This window comes from Rhinolophus sinicus, linkage group LG09 (genome assembly GCF_036562045.2).
Source record: "Rhinolophus sinicus isolate RSC01 linkage group LG09, ASM3656204v1, whole genome shotgun sequence".
Classification (NCBI taxonomy): domain Eukaryota; kingdom Metazoa; phylum Chordata; class Mammalia; order Chiroptera; family Rhinolophidae; genus Rhinolophus; species Rhinolophus sinicus.
This window is the reverse complement of record NC_133758.1, coordinates 117,012,387-117,032,939: the sequence shown is the minus strand read 5'-3', so window position 1 is coordinate 117,032,939 and position 20,553 is coordinate 117,012,387. Positions and strand designations below refer to the sequence as shown.

General features: G+C 59.0%; 1 protein-coding gene and 1 long non-coding RNA gene across 8 annotated transcripts; both read right to left on the bottom strand.

Annotated features, from left to right (window-relative positions):
• Window positions 1–924: 924 nt before the first annotated feature.
• LOC109447351 (myosin regulatory light chain 2, atrial isoform) lies at window positions 925–16,103 on the bottom strand. 7 transcript variants are annotated; one of them, XR_012489409.1, is made up of 15 exons: window positions 15,412–15,867; window positions 11,870–12,032; window positions 11,257–11,513; window positions 10,379–10,498; window positions 9,609–9,704; window positions 9,332–9,431; window positions 7,587–7,770; window positions 6,551–6,706; window positions 5,961–6,194; window positions 2,640–2,750; window positions 2,406–2,481; window positions 2,059–2,163; window positions 1,606–1,684; window positions 1,444–1,492; window positions 925–1,093 (listed from the first exon to the last, which is right to left on the bottom strand). XR_012489409.1 is itself a non-coding variant. In XM_074312130.1 (15 exons), exons 1-15 carry the CDS (start codon window positions 15,454–15,456, stop codon window positions 992–994), a joined length of 1,869 nt encoding a protein of 622 aa, XP_074168231.1. In that variant the 5' UTR covers window positions 15,457–15,685; the 3' UTR covers window positions 925–991. The 7 variants fall into 7 exon arrangements, 6 of the variants coding, with proteins under 6 accessions (XP_074168231.1, XP_019587227.1, XP_019587220.1 ...); XM_074312130.1 differs by having other exon boundaries at window positions 6,559–6,706; window positions 15,412–15,685; XM_019731661.2 differs by lacking the exons at window positions 925–1,093; window positions 1,444–1,492; window positions 1,606–1,684; ... (1 more) ...; window positions 2,406–2,481; window positions 2,640–2,750 and adding an exon at window positions 4,706–4,922 and having other exon boundaries at window positions 15,412–16,103.
• A 2,457-nt stretch (window positions 16,104–18,560) lies between these two features.
• On the bottom strand, window positions 18,561–20,516 carry LOC141567008 (uncharacterized). Its single transcript, XR_012489408.1, has 2 exons — window positions 19,768–20,516; window positions 18,561–19,418 (listed from the first exon to the last, which is right to left on the bottom strand). It is a non-coding gene; the product is annotated as an uncharacterized LOC141567008 (long non-coding RNA).
• Window positions 20,517–20,553: the final 37 nt, after the last annotated feature.

Sequence of the window (20,553 nt, the reverse complement as noted above, 5' to 3'; positions counted from 1 at the left end):
AGCCATCTGACCCCTCCAGAGAAGCTCAGAACAGCCCATGATTCATAGAGGAGTATGCAGAGCACAGATTTCTGGGTCCAGGCAAAGTTTAAGTGCTGTCTTTCCTTTTATCAGTGGTGTTAACAGTCATCTAAAGAATGTCGGCCCCTGCCCAGAGGGCTCTTCTCGGGAGCAGGAGGGCAGAACTGGGACGGGGACCCCATCTCAGCATAAAAGTCAGAAAATACTACAAACTGGCCAGACCTGCTGCACCCCTGGCCAGCCTCCCCCCATCTCCTCTCCCCCTTAGCACTCTGGAAGTTCCAGCTGCCTTCCAGTGCCCAGGATGGGTGCGTGTCCCCCTCCAGCCCCTGGTTTCTGCAGGTGAGGTGGGGGAGGGGACACTAAGAGTCCTCTCCAGAGAAGCCCCCACCTCCAGCCCCCTGACCCTGCGCCCTGGCAGGCCTGCAGCCAGTTCCTGAGCTTGCCCCTCCTTTGGTGTTGTGGTCTCGCCTACATTTCTGACGTAGTCTGGCTGTTTTCAAATGGGTTCCTCTGTGCCTTTCACACAGGACCCAGCACCCCACACACGTGTGCAGGGAGGCCTACGGGAGCCAGTGTGCAGAGATGGGGCTGTGTGGTCAGAGGTCCCAGAAGGGCAGAGGCCCAGGGCCGTTGGCAGAACCTCTGCTGAGTGCCCGGCAGGCAGCCTCAGGTTGCTGCGCCCAGCTTGAGTGGGGGGCCCACCTGGCGAGGGGCACGTAAAGGCCCAGTTTCCTCTCCCTGAGGCACGCCCTCGGGCAAGATGGTCACACTGTCAGGCTGCAGTGTCCTCATCCAGCACTGGGCAGCGAGGGGCCTGCTTTCTTCTCAGTGGTCCCTGCTCCTGTTCCTCAGGCCCCCTGGGCCACCCCCACCCCCTTGGTCACGCACAGGCCACCACTGTAGGGTTCATAGGAAATGCTTTTATTGAGGTGGGCCGGCCATGGCCCTGAGTCACGTGGAGCCCGGATCACTCCTCCTTCTCGTCCCCGTGGGTGATGATGTAGCACAGGGACTTGTAGTCGATATTCCCGGCCAGGTCCATGGGCGTCAGTGCGAACATCTGCTCCACCTGGGGAGGCGCCGTGAGAGCCGGGGGCCCTTGACTCTGCCTCGGGGCTGTGCTGTGGTCCTCAGCCTTTCCAGGCCCAAACCCTAAACTCCGAGTTAATGTTTTTCTGTTGTCTGACTCTGGGCAGACTGAGGGTACGGGGGCCCCAGAGGGGGCCATGAGTCAAAGGGTACAACGTGGCCACAGGGACACGCTCTCTTCTCTGTGCCGCCCTCCCCCTGGGCCTCTGCACACACAGCTCTCCCAGCTGGGCACACCCTCCTCCCTTTCTGACTCCACTTCTTCAGGTCCCTGAGGCCTCCCAGGGCCCTGCGGGGTGAGCACCCCACGAAGGAGCCAGGAACTCTCACCTCAGCCAGCGAGAACTTGTCTGCCTGCGTCAGAAGAAGCTGCTTGAACCTGGGGGTGGGAGCATTGGGGAGGGGGATGAAGGCCCCCAGGGTCCAGGCGGCCACCCCCAAGGGCCTCACCCCGGGCCCGCCTCCAGCACGGCGTCCCTCGCGGACACTCACTCATCCTTGGCCACAACGCCCTTGCCACTGGGGTCAAACATTCGGAAGGCGCTCAGGATGGCTTCCTCGGGGTCTGTCCCTGGGAGGCCGAGGGAGAAGGTGAGCACCCACACCCCAGCCTCCAAGGCCCCACCAGGAGGAGCCCAGGGTGCGGGGGGATCACTCCACATCCCAGAAGAGGCAGGAAGGTGTTCCCCCACACACAGTTTCCCTCGGGGCTCCAGCCACGACTGCTGTCTTGAGGTGACCAGGAGATTGGGATTTGGGACTTGGGAAGGGAGGCTGAAGGCACGTTTCCCAACACCGAGTTGGGACTTGCGATGATTAGTGCCTTTGGGTTTGGAATGAAGGAGTGAGCCCCACATCTTCTGGGTGGGCAAAGGCCAGGGGGAGCCCAGGTGGGGTTCAAGCTCGCTGCCCGGCCAAGGGTGGCCAGACCTGCCCCAGGCTTACCGTTGAGCTTCTCTCCAAAGAGCGTGAGGAAGACGGTGAAGTTGATGGGACCCTTCCCCTCCTGCAGCATCGCGTCCAGCTCCTCTTCTGGGACACTTACCTTCCCTGGTGGGGGTGGGGCATGAGGTGGACACGGACTCACGGTGTCCCCAGCAGGGCTCAGGCTACCCTCCCCTCCTTCCCAACCTTAGGGGGTAGAGATTCAGAGGCCATTGTGGGTGGGGAGCAGCAGCAGAAGGACGGCATGCCAGCGGGGAGGGAGGTGTGAGGGTGGGATGAGGGAAGAGGCCTGTCCAGCGCTCCGGGCAGGGCCCCTGGATGGGAAGGGGCTGGGTGGGTGTACTCACCGAGCTGGGAGTAGGTCTCACGAAGGTCTGACTTACAGATGACGCCATCACGGTTCTGGTCAATGCAGCTGAAGGCCTGTGACGTGGGGAGGCCACAGTCTCAGGTGGGAGCAGGCCCCACCTCAGTGACGATGGGAGGTGGTGGGAGGAGCAAGGAGAGTGGCCAGGACCACTGACCTCCACAGGAGAGAGGGTGTATGGGGGGCAGGGTGCTGTTGGGGGTCGGGCACTCACTTCTTTGAACTCCTGGATCTGGGCTTGCTCGAACATGGAAAAGACGTTGGAAGACCCTCGTGCCTGCTTGGTGGCCGCGGCCTTGCCCCGGGTCCCCGCCTTCCTGCTGGCCTACAACACTGTGGGTGGGGAGGGGTCCTCTCCAGGGCTCCCCGAAGAAGACCCCTTGTGCACCCCAGAGCATTCCCAGGAGAGCCGGGTCAGGTCCTCTTCCTACCCTGGAGACTATCACTCTGCTTCCCCACCCCAAAGGCGGCCCTCCAGCCCCCAAACCTGGCACTCACCATCCTCTCTCTGTGGCAGCGTGGTTGCTGAGGGGCCCACAGCCCCCTTTATGTGTCACCCTTATCACCTTGAATACCAAATAAGGAAAGGAGGAGAGGACAGACCCAAACTTGGCAGCCTCTGCCTGGGCTGGGGGAGGATAGGGCCCCAAGTGGATTCCAGCCACATTCCTGATGACCTTTAGGCCTCTGACGTGTAATGTGTGACATCCGGTGTTACAACTGGAAAGCATGGGGCACACGGCCTCCCAAGCAGCGAACAGAGCAGGCTCACAGCCCTCACTACTCAAGATGCACCTTCTTCTGACTGTCTCTCCTGCAGGTCCATCCAAAACCTGCCCAGTTCAAGAAGACAGCAGGGGGGAGGGCTGGCCCGGGCCTCACTGGTCTTGGGAGGGCAGTGGGTGGCTTTGAGGGTGGTCTCTGACCTGAGACCACCAGGAATTCCCAGAAGTTTGTGTGAGGATGCTTGGAGCTGGCTTCTGGCCCTTGACCAAAGGGCAGAAAGCGGCCCTGAGCTGGCTGGGACCCTAAAGAAGTGGCGTGTGAGGCGAGGCTTGTGGAGCTGGAGCACTGCCTGGACCCCAAACATTCCCTTGGACTTCCCTGAACGTGGGTCCCGAGCCCCTGGTGAGCATCTCAACGCTGACTGAGGGGACCGGGCGCCCCTCTGCTGTGCCTCCAGCTCCTCAGAGGACACAGGGCACAGAAGACATGGGAGGCAGGGGCCCTTCAAAGCACAAGGATTAGGCCGCTGGCTGTACCCCTCCTGGATGGGGTGACAATACAGACAGCCCAGCTGATGGAGCAGTGGTTCTCAGGCGAGAACGGCAGACCCAACATCCCTTTTGTACAAGTAAGTCTTTTATAATACCTCCTTTACGCTCTGGAAATGCAATTCATAGGATAACCCACCCACGCAGAGGATTTAGAAAAATTGACACAATGCCCTGAACTGTAACATAAGAGCAACTAGGAAGTAACGTGTATCACAATGAGACCCATCGCCTCTCAGCCTTTTGGCTGAGATCAAGTGTAGTGTAACAATGAGACCCAGTGGGCAACACTGCGACGTGAAAACGTTAGTGGGACAATGACAATCAGATGCTGATGGCAGAGCTGCTGGTGCATAACTTAGACTGGAGAGGCCTAGAGATCGGGAGGAGCAATTCCACGGGAGACACGGGACAGTGAAGATACCTCAAGGGGGACAGCCTGCTCAAAACCACAACTTGGGGTTAAGTTCTGAATGAAACAAGTCATTAATCACTGAAAAGTGAATATGTGAAAACCAGACAAATGTGAGTTTGTATGTCACTGGCTTTCTGTGTAAGATGGCATGGGCCCCAGGCTTGGCTAACTCGAAACAGGCATTTGGCCCAGGAGTACCCGGAAAGACCTCAGAAATCACATGTCTTGTATCCCAAGAGGCACAGAGGGCCCCCTGCTGAACCTGACCTGGAGCAGGGACAAACGCCCCCCGCCCCAAGACCAGCCCATGCCCTTCCTGGGAACTCCCTTAGGCCCTCAAAAATCTCAGAGCTGCTTCGTGGTTAGAGACTGGTGCATCCACGCCCCAAAGCCCACCGGTGGGCAGGGCCTGGGTAAGTACGGGACCACCGACGTCACCCAAATGACACCCATTCCTACTGCCTGGTCTGTCACTCTTTATTCTCCTGGCATAGTTGGCCAGATGTTCGTAGGCCCACAGAGTGTGCAATGTGGCCACGTCTACATACCCACAGTCCTTATGCACAGAGGTCAAAGAACAGTGGGCAGGGCCAAGTTCTAAACGTTTAAAACTTTTAATTAAAAAAACACCACACAGTCCCAAATTGGGTATGAAGAGGTTGCTGTGGCACATAGAGGTCTGGTGAGAAGAGAGAGGCCTGGGTAGTGCCTTGGGCTGTGCTCAGTTCTGCTGGGCCAGTGTGTGGCAGCCCCATGGGGGTCCTCCTCTTCCTGGCAGCGGTGACAGGCTCTCTGTCTTATGTGCCTCCTGTGAGGGTCCATCCCAGAACCCCAAATCACTCAGGGAAGCCAGCATGGGAGGGAAAAGACCACCATCTTCAGGACTCCAGTACTGCAGCCTCCACACTAGGCCAGTCCCCTCCCATTTCACACCCCCACCCCCAGGCCTAGGCCTGGCCAGGTCCCTGGGGCTACCTCAACATGTGGGCTGAGTTCCCACGGAAGCCAGGCCACAGCAGGGTCCAGCGGGCACCCCGTCCCTGAGCTGGGTAGGGGTGGGCATGGCTGACTCAAGATGCAGCCATGCAGAGATGGGACAAAGTCCTGAGCGAGCAACTCCCTTCTGGGAGGTTGATTCCGGCAGAAAGGAGAAAGACTTGGGGATCTCCATTCCTGCTCATCTCAGCCCCCAACCCAGTTAGGGCCCTAGGGATGTCCCCCGACTGACTCAGGAAGACCTGGCCTGTCCGGGACAGCCTCATTCCCCGGCGGCCCTTGCCCCATCTCCAGGAGGCAGCAGGAATAGGAGGCGGGCCAGAATGGGGGCACCTGTGGGAAGCGCTGACCCCTGGAGCCCAGGTGTAGCGACGGCCACAGCCTCCTCCTTGCCTCCAGGCCGCTGCTGTCACTGGCCCAACATGCAGGCCTTCTTACAGGCCACCGCAGAGACCAGAGCCGCGCCCCGGCCGCTGCCCTCCTCCGACTGGATGAAGGTGATCTCGCAGCTGGGCGTCAGCCTACGCACGCTGGCGTGGAAGCGCTCCTTGAAGCTGGGGGTGGGGGCGAGCAGGGCTGCCATCCTTTGTCCCGGCTCTCCCACCGACCTCCCCTGGCCCACCCTCCAGAGACGTTACCGAGCACTGATCGCAACGCTGGGGGTCAGCCTAGGGGACCCCTCCCTACGTGCGGGCCGAGGGGGGAAGAGGAGCTAAGAATCCCTGGGACTGTGAGCAGCGAGGGGGCCCGGGGCGCGTCCGTGCCCCCTCGGGTTTCGTCGGTGGAGACTGATACTGGGGAGCTCCCCTGAGGACTCGAGCGGGGCTGGGCTCGGGTAGCGCCGGCTCACCTGGGGTGCAGCTTGTACACCGAGCCGTCCACGCCCACGGTGATGCGCATCACGTCCTCGCTGCGGCTCTCGCGCATGCGGTTGATGACGCCCGCCAGCCCCGCTGCGCACATGTGCGCGGCGCGCGTGGACACGCTCTCGCAGGCGCGGCGCACGATGTCGCAGTCGGTGGCCGAGGGCCTCAGCCCCAGTCTGCTCAGGATGTTGTAGATCTGCTTGCGGTCGCCCGAGTCGCTGCGGGGAGGGCGGGGGAGGGCGTTGCTGGAGGGTCGCTCGCCTCACCAGCCTCTTCTCCCCAGCGGAGGCCTCTTCAGCCCTGCCCACTGCATCCAGGCTAAGCGCTAGGGACTCGGGCTCTGGGGAGGGGGAGCGGATCGGGTTCCGCCGGAGGCCAGCAGTAACCTGGTCATTACTCCTCTCTGAGCCCAGGGCCTCCGCTCTAACTTGGGCGGCACTGCCGCGCCTCCGGCCGGTTGCAGGGATGAAGTGAGACGATGTTCATGGCGGGGGGAGGGGGCGGGGGGCGGGGGGGCCGCCGGAGCGACGGAGGGGACTCACCACTAGGGACCGGAGACCACCCCTGCCCGCACCTCTCCACCTGCGACACGAAGCGCGTCTCGAAGGCGCCGCGCGTGCGCAGCTGCTCCGAGGCCTCCCCGTGGAAGAGCAGATTTTCGTCCACCAGCTTCAGCAGCACGAGTCGCACCAGCTCGCCCATGTACTTGCCGCCGATGAGTTTCTCGTACCTGGACAAAGGCGGCCGTGTCATCCCCCGCTGGGATGTCCCTGGGCGCAGGCGGAGACCGGGGCCACCCCACCGCCCCCGTCTCGGCCATGAGGGGGCGCTGTGACACACCCTTGCCAAACCTGGGGCATTACAATCCACGCGCCGGGCTCAGCTCAGGGCCTCAGGCCAGTCCCTCTGAGACTTCCCTGTGACGGGCCCTGCGCTGAGTCCACTTGGGTCCTCCCAGAGCTATGTGATGGGGTGCTGTGCTCATTGCCCAGTCACAGTTGGGGAAGTTAAGGCTCAGAGGGGCTGGTAATCAGTCTGGGGCGTGCTCCTGGGCCCTGGGCCCTGGAATGCTGGCTGACACGTTGGTGCCCACTGTGAGCCTCTGCATTTCATCTTGTAGCACACTACTACCCACCCAGCAGAGGATTCTGGGAGCCAATGACAAAGCTGATGTGACACTAGCAGGGTGCAGCGGGGCGGGTAGGGGACAGCCACGATTCCCCCATGAGCTCTGGGAGGGCTGGTTCTCAAGCTGTGTCCTGCGAACCTGCAGCATTCCACAAACTGCTAGAACCATTTTGTGAACGTAGGCACATCTGTACTTCAGGTTAAACCCAGTTAACATGGCTGGGGGCAGCTTGGGGACCTCCTGTGCCTGTTGGAATGGGAGGTCCCGGCTTATCTATCCCAGACCCTCTTTCTGAGGACTGATGTCCACATCTGACTGTTTCCAGTTCAGAGAGGCACAATACCTGTGTGAGCTGGAGGAAGAGACAGCCAGCTTACAAGGGACCGTCAGTTTGCTTTTCCCCAGACCCGTTTAAAAACAAGCCCATTATCTGCATGGTCGGCCCCATCTGCGTGAGCAGGACGGGCCAGGGGGTCCTTACAGCTGCTGGCCCGGGTTCAGCGAGCTCTCGTCCACCATTCGGTCGTACTCCAGCAGGAATTCGTCCAGCTCACCCGCGTCCCCAAAGGCGCCCCACTCGGTGTTGACGCACATGCGGCCCTCTTCTCCTTCCACTAGCTCCACGTTGTGCATCTCCTCCATGTAGCAGGCGTTACAGCCAGTGCCTGCGGGGCACAGCATCAGGCCCACCTAGAGCCACCTGCAGGGAGTCCCTCGGCCCTGTGAAACCACTTCCTTGAGCCCTCCACTCTCACCACTGTGGGAAGGCTCTGCCAGGTGCACAGACCTGGTTTGCACCCACCTCTCTGAGCTGTTCTTCCTCCCCAAGAGGGGTTGGCAATACCTTCTCCTCCCGTGATCAGGTGGTTGGGAGGATTTAGGGAAATGTGTCAGACTGCCAATTAGATGGGTGTGGGATGTTATGATTTTGTCTCTGCCCCACCCTAATTTTCTGGCACTTTCAATGCCTGTGTTTTAGCTTCTCTATCCTGGGCCCTGTTTTTGAGGGGGAGCCTGACGTGAGCAAGGTATAAGAAGTGCCCTGGGAGCAGCACATGTGCTGTGCAGATGGAACTGGCCAGGGAATGTGTGGGGTGCAGAGCACAGTGCACACATGGGGGCCTCTGTTCATAAATTATGAAGAGTTCCAAAATGCTGGCAGCAGAGCATGACTGCATGGCTGCACGTCCCTAAAGCCATCAGGGACAGCAACGCAGAGCCGGCCAGTGGGACTGCTTGGCAGGGATCGGAGCCCAGTGGTGCCAGACGCTCCAACTTTTTGTGGGGAAAAAAACAGAAATCCAGACTTTGATGTGAATTCTCCCAATTTTTAGATCTTGGTAATTATCATAAACATGTTTTTAAGCACTGAATTGAGTAACCAAGAGTGAATGTGGGGCAGGTGTCACCACAGGCTGCCCTCTGTCATCTCTGCTCCGGGGGGGGCATGCCCGAGGGTTGAGACATCTTGGGGGGCTGTACCCTGACTTGGCCCTGGGCTCTGGAGGAGAGAGTGAGGGGAGCACGCCAGGGCCCCTGCATGGGTGATGGACTGTAAGACAGCTGGGCTTCTGAAAGGTGAGAATGGAAGGAAAAGATGTGAGAAATGAGCAGACAACATGAGTTGTGGCTGCGCTTAGTGCGCACCACACACTTGGAGACGGCTAAGAACACAGACGACGCCCAGGGCTGGCTCTGAAGGGTCCGTGTAGGCAGACAACTGGGTAAGTAGACACCACCACTACCAGCGGGCTGCCCTCTGACGGGATGGCTCCTGAGACGCGCATGGAAGGGCCCCTGGGGCCAGCGCACCGCCTTTCCTGGTAGTGCTGTCCCTGTGCTCGGAGGGTCATCCGGGAAGAGGTGATGCCACTTTTGCTTATCCTCTTCCACTTGGACAAACCTGTCCAGTTCGGTCAATTTAGCAGATCAGGTGTGCTAATTACATCCTGATGGGACAAGGGTAGGGGTGTGCAGCTGCTGTGCCACCTGATGCAGGGACTTGCAGGTGTGGAAATGCTTCCTACCAGGAAAGAGCTTGTGCATTCAGGGTACTCCAGCTGCTCCCCAGGACCTGATGGGCCCCAGCACCTCTGGGGCCGGTGCTTGGCGCATAGGCCTGGCTCCGACTACCTTCCAAGGCTCAACACTGTGGCCTCACTCCTCGGGCGGAGGCCGGCGGAGGGCCACGTGGCCTTCTCTGTACCGGGGGTCTCGTGTCCTTACCCACAATCATGCCAACCTCGCACCGGCGGTCCTCGTAGTAGCAGGAGATCATTGTGGCCACTGTATCATTGACCATCGCCACCACCTCCATCTCAAAGTCCTGCCAAGGGGCACAGAAGCCACGCTGATGGGGTTGGGGGTCTCAGTTCAGCCTGCTCTGGGCCGATCCAGCCCCAAGACGCAGGCCAAGACCCCTTCTTGGGGGGACACCCAGAAGGCCATCCCTGGCATCCTGGCCTGAGGGGAGTCAGTGCAGCCTGGGGCAGGCGCCACTCACCCCTCTGCGCTTGATGGCATCTCGCAGGAGCCCCACAATGTTGTTGCCTTCTGCCCCGGAGGCCTTGAAGCCCTTGGTCCAGTTGAGAAGAATACCCTGAGAGGATAGAGAGGGACAGGGGTGGGGGCAGCTAACTGAACTCACAGCTCTGACAGGTGCTGGACACGGGTCTGTGGAGCTGGGCCCCAGCCACCTTGAGGACGTTCGTCTGGTAGAGCCCAGATGACGTGCACCATGGGGACGGGGCTGGAAAAGCCAGCATGACAGGCTGCCTCTGCGCTGAGTCCTGAGCTGCTTCCTCTAACCCAGAGGTCTCGTGTCATGCGTGTATGTGTAACTGATGTGTGCATGTATGTACGATTACAGTGTGTACATAACTGACGCGTGTGTCTATGTATAGCTGACGTGTGTGCATGCAGCTGTGCCAGGCAGGCTTGCCAGCTGGAAGACAAGGCACTACCTCAGCCCCCATCACGGTGGCACAGCATGGCGATGACCAGCAAGCGTGCCAAAGCCACAGTGCTGCCACTTCCCACCGCGGGCAAGTTGCCGACCACGGTTTTTAACCTGTAATGGGGAATAATAGTGCAACCTCCTGGGGTTATGGGGGGGCTCCAGGCAAGTAGAAAGAGCCAGCTGACATTATTCCCACAGGCTCACAGAAGGCAAGTAACAGCCACAGTTTCAATCCAAGACTCCCAAGTGGGTGCTGGGAGCTTCTCTGGGTTGCCTGCCTGCCCGCCCGCCACCCGCCCGCCACCCAGCCCCACCTTGTCGATGTCTTCATGCCTCACAGGGAAGGAGAAGGTGAAGCCCAAGGGCAGCTTCTTGTGCTTCATGTGATGCTTCTCCAGGAAGTCGGAGATGCACTCGGACACATAGTCAAAGAGCTGGAAGGGCGTGGGCCACAGCGGTGAGCTGGCCGCAGCCCCCACCCCCAGGGCCTGCACTCAGCTCCCGCTCCTGACCCTGCTGGTGTCTGCTGATGAAAGCCCCCGACAGGGTGGCACCAGGCCTCAGGCTTTGGACAGACATACCTCCTGGCCGTAACCATGACTCCTGTCTCCAGCACCCACTGTCCTCTTCTGCCTCCATGTGTCTTGGCCACCCAGCCATGCCCCCACCAAGAACCAGCCCCACCAGGACTCATATGGGCCCATCACAGAACTGGGCACTACTGAGTGCCCTGTGGATTGATTGGTGAGGCACCACATCATCCCTGCTGCCTCGAAGCCCAGCCTGTCAGGACACTGGCCTCGGCATGTCCCCCCAGGGCCCATTCTAGCTCCTGGGTCCTCCCAGGGTCAGGATGGCCTTGCTGCCAGGGCAGACATTACAACTGCAGTCACCGCACTTAGTGTCCATGCTGGTGGATGGTGAGGGGGCGACACGGGGAAGGGGTGGGCTGTGTGAGCAGGCCCAGCATGTCTCTCGGCTGCCCTGTCACATTTCTGCTCCTTCTGGGGAACTGGGCAGGGGTGTGACCTGCTGGGGCCACGTCTGGAGCCATCTACCCAGGCCTCTCCACTGGGCCACCTGAGGCTGGGTGACCCTCCTGCCCGCAGTTCCCCCAACTCCAAGGACAGGTGCGCCCCTCCCTCTGTGACGGGCTGCGCTCTGAGACCCTGGGTGGCCTTGAGGCGCTCACCATCTCAGCGGTACCCGTCATGGCATCCTCGGGGATGGAATACATCTGGTGCTTGGTTTTCACGCTCCACTGCCCAGCCTCACCCTCGCCCACCTTCACCAGCATCACCCTGAAGTTGGTGCCGCCCAGGTCCAGGGAGAGGAAGTCCCCGACTTCTGCAGCCACACGGAGAAGTGTGTCAGCCTCAGGGGCACCGCCCACCGGGAGAGGAGGAGGGGAAGGCATAGGGGGCAGGGGAGCTGGATGCCAGACGTCACCTGTGGAAAGGGTCATAGGTGAACTGGGGAGCCAGTGGGAAGCCCCTGCCATGGACTGAATTCACCCCAAGCCCAGGGCCCAACTGGAAACTAGTGAAATGGCCCAGACTCAGGACTGGGCATGGTGGTGGTGGTGGTGGCTGTGGTGCGGGGGCAGGGGCAGGGTGTGTGGCAAGGGACCACGGGAGCCACATTATCACTGTGAGATGGAAAAAGGCAGATTTCTGAGGCCAGGGTGAGCCTGAAGGCGCCAGGGCTGGGCAACCGGGTGAGAACCAGCCCTTCCGCTGGCTACCGGGGACCTGTGGGGAGCTGGTAGGGACAGCGCCCCCTCGAGGAGCTGCCCGGCGCGGCACCTGAGCCTTCCGGGGTGGAGCGCACGTAGGTGGGCAGCATCTTCACACTGGCCTTCTCGTGAGTCTCCAGCCGTAGGCCCCGGTCCATCTCCATCTGCATCCGCCGCATCACTTTCTTCAAGTCCTCGTCCTGCAGCCGGAACTCCGCCAGGATCTGCTCCGCCTGCGCGGGGGAGGGCACCGTCACCGGCCATTCCACACTCACACCGACACACCCGAGTCCTTTGCCCTGTGACCCCAGTGACACACCGTGTCAAACCACCAGTTGAAACCAGCTGAAAATTTCGAGCAGCCGGGTTCCAAGAGCGGCGCCATCCCAGTGCACCCGGGCCGGTGAAGGGGGAGGGGCACAGGGCAGATATATGCTCCGGGCGCTAACTCAGGGACTGGGTGACACAAAGGCCGGGACAGCCTGTCTGCAGGGGGACGGACAGCCAGCATGACTGTATATGAGACCCGGCCAATCCACCTCCAGGATCGCGCCAAGTGCATGGGGACAGTCAAGGCAGTGCCAGTCAAAGGCGACGGCTGACTAGGGCACGGCTGTGGTTCCGTAGTGTGCAAGGCTCTGAGGCTGTGGGGGTCCTTGTGTTCTGTCAGGAGGCCTGTGCACACTGATGCTGTCTTTCCCAGGGGTCTAGATGGCCTGGTCGTGGCCTCCTGTGGAACCTTCCAGGAGAATGGCTGCTCGCCTCTCCTGAACGCAGCTGCCTATTCCAGAGTGTCGCCAGTGAGCGGGACCTTGCTCTGACTCTGCATGTGGGTGGTGGTGTGGCTACCATCCCACTTGCACAGTAGTGCAAATTCCTGCAGAGAAGGCCACTTTGAGTCACTGAATATTTGGACCAAAAAGGAAAAGGAAAGTTACTCTGATAAAAGTGGTGGGTCGACTTGTCACAAAAACTACACTCTGGCTGCAGTCTTCCATGTGGACTCAGGGTGGACACCTCTGAATCCAGCCAGGGGGAACATGGCCATTTTGTTGGGGAGGGCTTAGCAGATTAAAGGAAGGCAGCCCCTCTCCAGGCCCAAGGAGCATCAATGACTGGGCTAAGCCAGGCACAGCTGTCCTCTCGTCTTTCATAGGTGATTTGGTTTAGAGTTGGAAATGGGGCCCAGTTCTGGCCAATGACAGGTGAAGGGAAGCCATCTTTTAGCAGGAGAGGGCCTTCTGGGAAGGTCAGTGCCTGTCTAAGTTTGTTCACAGCTGTGTGTGGGCCGGCACTGCAGCAGCTGTCCTGAAAGCATGAGGAGTCAAGGCTGAAGGGAAACTCTGTCAGCAAACTATAGAAGGCGGAGAAGAGAGACGGAGGAGTCCGGCCATGAAGACATATTTGAGCCAGCCCTGGGGCCCAGCCTGATGACATCACTGAGGCACTGAGCCAGCCCGGGGACCCAACCTGATGACATCACTGAGGCGCTGAGCCAGCCCTGGGGCCCGGCTTAATGACTGGCCACGCGGGCACCCTGCTCTCCAACCTCCAGTGCCCAGAGCTGTGTGGAATTACTACCCATCCATGGTGTTTTGTGACTAACACACCTGGGATGTCATCCTTCCACCTTTCTTCCTTCAAAGTGTCCCAAACGCATCACAAAAAGCTGCCTGTACACGCCCCAGAATCCTCGTGCGGGAGGGCCCAGGAGCAAGGCCCAGATAACAGAGGGGGGAGAACAGACCAGGAACTTCCAAGGGGTTCCTAGGGCCCAAGTGCAGGCCACCCAGAAGTGGTGGCCTTGGAGAGATGGCACTCATGGCAGGGGAATGAATCCTCCCCAGTGGGCTCCAGGCTAGAGGGTGGGGCAGTGCCAGTAAGAGCCAACGTGCCCCCAAGAAGCCCTAGAGATGGTATGGAGCTGACATCTATGTGGGAAAGCCACTGAAAATGGTGCTGAGGCCACACACTCCTGCAGGTCACAGAGGGATGACCACAGCTGAGACCCAAAAGATCAGCACAAATGAGAGGCACCAGAGACAGAAAGAGCAAGTTCCCTCCAAACCAACCCCAACGCTCTCCTCTCTGGAGCCTGTGGCAGACAGAGCCACAGCTGTCCTGCTGGGCCCTGTCACTGCTCCAGGCCATATGCTGGCTGGAGTGGGGGTGGCACTTCCTAGGGGGCGCAGGACAGGACCTCACATCCCTAGTCTGCACCTGCAACAAAGCTGGCCCCCCAGACAAGAGGTGGGCCCTGTGCCGGCCATGACAGGTGGGAGGGGTGTGGATGTGGGCATTGCAGCCCCTTATCTTCCTTGCAAAAGCAGCCAGCTCAGGGCTGAGCTAAGTGAAAAAAAACCAGTCATCCTCGTCCCATCTTCCTTTAGAATGTTAGTATTTTGTTCATCGTATTTTTTGGAATTAATTTTGATTCTTTAGAATGTGCATTAAAATGCTATTTATCTTGATGTCTGATGTTTTTTGTGCCCCCCAGTCCCCCAAAGCATGTGCTACAAGCCGTGCCTTGCCCTACTCTCGGCCCTGACCAGGGTGTCAATGACCCAGACCTCTGGAGCCAACCTGGCTCCTGAACTGGGCCCAGCCCTGCCCCTGCATGTGGAACAGAGCCCCTTACCTCTTGGAGCACTGTGTCTGCTGGGATAAACGGGAAGGGATGAGGGCCAGCCCCAAAGTCTGGGAACGGATGCTCACAGCAGGCCACAGGCCACCTCCCACTGTCGTCAAGTCATGTCTGTGCTTGTGCCAAAGATACCACTTCACTTGTCCCCAGGCAGCCTCCCCTGGCCCCTTTCCTGCCATCGTACCAGTGACCGGCAGGTGCGGGCCTCGGCCGCAGTTTTGGCCTGTCTTGCTGCCTGTGGCTGTAGGTGCCCTGACCAGGCTGGTTTTCTCCTGACATCATAAGCTCTGCCAGAAGCAGAACCAACCGGGGTTTATGCTGACCTCACTGTTTCACTGGAAAGGAGAAGACGGGTGAGGAGGAAATTATGCCCAGGGCACTGACCCTGGCCCTCTGCCTGTGTCCCCACTGCGTGGTGTGGGTGCGGCCGGCCTAGGCGCAGCCTGCTCTCCCTCTGCCTGTCGTCTGCGCGCCCTCCTTGCTCACTGCGTGGGCACAGGCCTGGCTCAGAGGATGTCTACGTTTTTCTTTGTTTTGGACAAAGCGACTGCTCTCTGCTCATGAAGACAGTCCCTGGAGGAAGTGCAGCACCTGGGACCTGTCACCATGTCTGATGAGCATCGTCTTGTGTCTGGGCAGTTGGTTCTGCCTCTGAGACACGAGGCTCCAAGCCTCCCTCAGCTGGGGCTTTAAACTCCCCAGACCCTCCATCCCACAGAAGTTGCTTCCCGGACCTCCTGGCTGCCTAACCTACGGGTCACAGGTCAGGTGTCTGCAGAGGTGGCAGGGGACCTGGTCTGCTGGGAAGAAGGACCTCCCTACCCAACAAAGGCAGTGCCCTCAGCAGATCGTCCCCAAAGGGCCTGTGCAGGACACCAGGCTCCGAGGAGTGATCGCTTGCTAAGCAAACCACTGAAGGTGGGGACATGTGACAAAGGCTTCTGGAGCCAAATGAGGCAGCGAGCTACCTTTTCCTTCTTGGCGTTCTCCATCCTGGCTCTGTCATCCGGCATGGGCTCAGTAGCCAGCTCGCGTGAGCTGGGGCCCCTCTGCGTTTCCCCACAGGTTTCCGAAGCAGAAATGTCCCAAGGCTTCTCCCAACCAGGGGTCAGGGCACGGGTGTCTGGGAGAGTATGGTCCACCTCAGCTGGTCCCTGGCTGGAGGTTCAATCACAGAGTTTCCTCCTTTTCATCGTTCCCACCAAGCCGGGGGCGAGCCTTATCTTCTGGGCCACAGCTGGGACCCTTTCTCACCATCAGGCTGGGTGTAGTCGGGGCAGCGACATCACTGGGCTCCAGGGCTGCTCAGCTGGTCAGCTTTCTGTCCAGGCTGTGCTGAGCTGTGCTGGCGTGACGGCCTCTAGACAGACTCAGCAGAAAAGCTCCTCTCCCTCCTGTGGCTGGGGACAGCGTTTGGGTAATTAGGCCGCAGGTGACTGTGTTTCTCTCACACCCCAACCTGCTTCCCTTGGCTCAGTCACCACCCAGCACTTCCTGCTCTGACCAGGTCCAGGTGTGCGGAGGGGAACTCTCGGGGCCTCTGGGCTCCTGAGAAGGCCTGTGCTGCCATGACAACCAGGAGCCAGGTCTCTGTGCTCACGCCCTCCGGCCTCAGCAGGGCTGGCGGGCCTGTCATTAGAGCTGCCATGCAGAAAACTGGCTGATGGCAAAAGGCCTCCATTCCCATCACCATAGCAACAGCCCACTCTCCTTGTCACTGCAGACTTCACCACCTGTCCAGTTCCCAGGGCAGTGTCACAGGGGCTTCCAAAGTCACGTCCTAAGGAACAGAGGCCCTGTGAGTCTGGGAACAAGAGGAGAGGGAGTGGGCATCTTAGCCACCGGCATTACCACACATGACCAGAGCACCCACAAGCTCTGTTTCTGAAGCCTAAGCTGTACTGGTGGGCCCAGCCGGAACGGAGGCCCACAGACCCAGGGGCCTGGGCTCGGGACTTGTGCATTCACACCTGCTCACACCCAGTGTGGGAAGACCCTGGGAACGGAGCTGACTCTGCTGCTGGCTCAGGGTCCACTTAACCATGCAGAGCCCAAGACGATCTCACCGGTGTCTAATATTTGTAGGCACTCGCCACGAAGACTTGCGATGTTGACTGCATCACAGCTTGTACTCCATGGCTTTATTCTCTATTGTAAGGGAACGGCTTGGCTCTGGTCACCTTGCAGGGGTGCCCATGGGCCACGGGGCCAGCGCTGGAACCACAGCTAACCTGAGCCTATCAGAACGAACACGCTGTGTTCCCTGGGATGGAAGACTGACAGGGGCTGCTGGGAGCTCCTTCCCCCTCTGCTGGGGAGGCTGTTGGGAAGTTTCCCACTGTGTCCTGGGTCTGAGATGCAGGCTTTCTGCCCAGGCCCTCAGTGGGTACCTCCTAGCCAGGGCACACTCAGGGTGACTTGGAGTGCAGGAACCTGGGGAGTGGCCTTTTTCTTCTGCTGTCTGTGTCAGTGACAAACGGTCTGAAGGTAAAAGTGGCCTTTGCTGGTCTGCCTGCTGTGGCCACTGCTCTGCTGTGTGCTGGATGCCTCCCGTGCACCCTCTGCCCACACCACACTCTTTCGGTTGGCATAACTTTCCAGTTTGTGTCTATCTGGTGGGGCAAGCATCCCTTCCTTTTTCTCTACAAAATTTTCTTTACCGTGAGCTTTTTATCTTTCCTATAAATCTTAGAGTCTACTCACCCCATTTCACAAAATAAGGCTGTTGATGATTTCATTGGAGATGCATTGAATTTGGGGATTTGGGGGTTCATGTTAGAGAACTGACATCTTTATAGTGTAGAGTCTTCTCATTCAGAAAGCTGTCATGCTGTGCCATTTGTTTAGTCTTGTTTTATGTCTCTTTGGTGAGTTTTATTGTTTTTCTCATATAGATCTCACACATCTCTTGTTAGACTTATTCCTAAAGAAAGGTAACATATTTATTAGAAGAACGAGAAATTGCCATTATGTCTAACGTTGATTAAAACATTTATAACGCACAAAGCACGTTTGCATTCATTCCGTGATTTGCTCAGACAGTCTTGGGGCAGCGGGCAGGGGTGGTGATGGCAGGGGTGGTATTATCACCGTGTTCAAATTATGTCATTTAGGCCAGGGAGGTGGAAGGGTTGGGCTGTATTGATTGGCTGAGTCCCCGGTCAGGTGCCCATCTGCAAACCAATCATTGTGGCAATAGGGATGGGCTTGTGTTGATCGGCTCAGACCTCTGATCACTCACTGAAAAGCCAGGTGGGGAGTTGAGTGGGGGTGGGGGTTGGAGGGGACATGGGTGGGGGTACTCAGGGGGCCTGGGCGTACCCAGGGTGGGGGCAGCACCCTCTCCACCACACAGAAGCTTTCAGATTTTTTGTGATGACTTTTCCTTTGTGGTGACTCCCACCCTGCTTCCTGATGGGGGGTGGGGGGTGGGGTTCCTGGAGATCTGGCTGTTGTGGACCCTAGACTCCTAGACTCCTCTTTGATGGCGACCAGCCCTGCCCTCCTCATAGGGCCTGCTTTGCCTCCTTCATGCTCTGCAGACTTTATCCCACTTCTATGCAGGCTGGCCCCATAGTGGCCAGGATGCAATCCTCAGATTAAGCCACCAGCTTAAGTGCCCATGTGTGGGGAGTGGGCTACATACCCATCGCTAGCCTCTGAGCTGAGGAGGGATATCTAGTGCAACAAACATAGCTCTTGGGAAACCCTGCAGGGCAGGCAGTTCTGGGGGCACCCTTCTCATTATTTCCAAAAGCTCCCAGCTGGCTCACTGCCTCCTGTCTCCCTTGGCTGTGGTCCTTTCCTGCCCACGGTGTCCAGGTGAACCTGTCTTCTCCTGCTCTGACATCTCCTGTTCCATCATGGCTGGTGGCAGAGTCACGTCTGGATCTGTCTTCCCTGTGGCCTGCAGAACCCAGTGGGAGTCTGGGAGACCTCGGTGAGGGGTTGTGGTGGTGAGCAGGGTTCCTGGGGACTGGGTCTGCTGATGGACGCCTGTTGACAATGGCATGTGAGTGCCCCTTATGCTTGCTGAACTGTTAAGGAGGTGTAAGGAAGGAAAAACTCTCCTCTGCCCTCTTTGGGTCTCCAGCTGGGCCTAAGAATTAAACTTTCATTAACAGGAGAAAAGCCTACATGTTTTACTAAAATTTTTACATGTACATAGAAGCCTTCACAAGAGAATGAAGATGCAAAAAAGTTATCATTTTTTGCTTTTATACCTTTTAGACGAAGAAACAATAAATTTGTGAAGAATTTACAGGACAAAGGCGATTAGGGTTAGGGACAGTCAATTGTGGAGAAGGGTAAATTGTGAAGGAAGATAACGGTGAGCTGAACAAGGTTTGTACAGATTTCGCTGGGCCATTGTGGGGACAGAGCCCCAGAAAGTAGTTTACAGGCTCTCGGCCTCACGTGGAGGGGTGCTGGCTCTGGTGGTGAATGGCCGTCGGCTGTGGCTGATTGGCCATCGGCTGTGGCTGGTTAGCCGATTGGCTGCTGGTATAACTGCTGCGGCTACGAAGGATTGCTGAGGATTGCCGAGGAGCCGAGCAGAGCCGAGCAGAGCCGAAGAGAGCGGAAGAGGAGAACCGAGAGAGAGGAACAGAGTCGAGAGAGTGGAGAAGAGTCGTTGGTCGGTCGGTTGGCGGAAAAGCGGACGGCAGGTTGGCGTCCGGTGGTCCAGCCTCCAGTGAGACCATAGTGGTATGACTCCCCTACCTATGGCTCAGTGGGTGTTCCTTTTCGGCCTCACCGTATCCTGCGTTCTTGTGTGGGGAGCGTTCTTGTGTGGGGAGCGGGAGCAGAGACCCCGCAGGCCGTCCCGCCTGAAAGATGGCGCGGTGAGAAGGCCTCCGCGCATGACAAATGGCGCAGCGAGCACGGTCTCCCGCACGACAGCCATCCATCATCTGGTGGTGGGGATGTCTTCCTTCGTCATGGTACAAAAGGCACCTTTCCACGGAGGTTAACCCTGCTCTCAGGAACAAAAAGGAGGGTCAGGGTGCCCTCTTCCACCTGCTGTGTCTCATATGTCTTTATCTCAAAACAATCAATACTCAAAGCAGGTAGTTTAGGGCTGCTGTGCTCTGAACTCTTGGAGGCCTGACCACGTCAGTGTCTGTGCTGACCATGGAGGCTCATGTCAGGTTTACAGTGACAACAGCCCTACTGCCCTGGCCTTGGCTGACCAGACAAGGGGGTGTGGGGACCATGGCCACTGTGTGGCTCGCCCCTAGGTGGGGCCTCCTGGGGTATGCCCCTCCGCCGGCTTTTGTCCAGCTCCCTGGGGAGTCGCACTGTGCAACCAAAGTAGGCCTTACGTGAGCTGAGCCAAGCCTGGAAGGTGGGTGGTCCCTATGCTGCCCAGCAAGGGTGAACTTAGAGGGCCCAGGCCATTTGTCACGGGTAGAGCTGCTCTGGTTACAGACGAGTGTTTCCAGGGCTCAGCGCAGGAGTGGGGCCTGGACTCCGGAGAGCTGCCGCTCTCCTGCGGGTGCTGCACGAATAACGTTCTTGCCCCTTCCCTGAAGTCTTCCCTAAGCCGTAACCTGGGGCTCACAGAACAGTTGCAAAGACTGTACGAAGAATTCCTGGGTACCCTTCACCCTGACTCCTTAAATGTACTGCAGCTGCTTTGTCCTTCGAGCGCGCGCGCGTGATTTCTGACCACACAAGAAACGGGCAGGATGCGGTGCCCTCAGGGAACTGCCTCATTCATTCCCTGCCATTGACAAAACATGATTTCAACAACTCAAGCAAGAGAGCGGGGCAGCCCTGGAACTCAGGAAAGCCCGGGGGACCCCGGAGGGCCGGGAGGGAGCGGCACGGCCCAGCGCAGCCCAGCGCAGCCCAGCGCAGCCCAGCGCAGCCCAGCGCAGCCCAGCGCAGCCCAGCGCAGCCCAGCGCAGCCCAGCGCAGCCCAGCGCAGCCCAGCGCAGCCCAGCGCAGCCCAGCGCAGCCCAGCGCAGCCCAGCGCAGCCCAGCGGGGCGGGGCCGGGCTTACGCGCACGCGCGTCGCCCCGCCCCTCGCCGCGTATTTCCGGTCGCTCCTTTCCGCCTCCCGGGCAAGAAAAGCCTCTGTAAGGCGCGCGCAGCGTCCCTGGCCG

What these genes read in the sequence shown, in the direction of transcription:
- LOC109447351 (XM_074312130.1), bottom strand. Translation starts at nt 15,456, where the DNA reads ATGCCGGATGACAGAGCCAGGATGGAGAACGCCAAGAAGGAAAAG. An exon ending in CGAGGTTGGCATGATTGTGG is followed by an intron (nt 7,771 to 9,331) that starts GTAAGGACACGA and finishes TGTGCCCCGCAG; the next exon opens with GCACTGGCTGTAACGCCTGC. An exon ending in GGCGTTGTGGCCAAGGATGA is followed by an intron (nt 1,493 to 1,605) that starts GTGAGTGTCCGC and finishes TCCCACCCCCAG; the next exon opens with GTTCAAGCAGCTTCTTCTGA.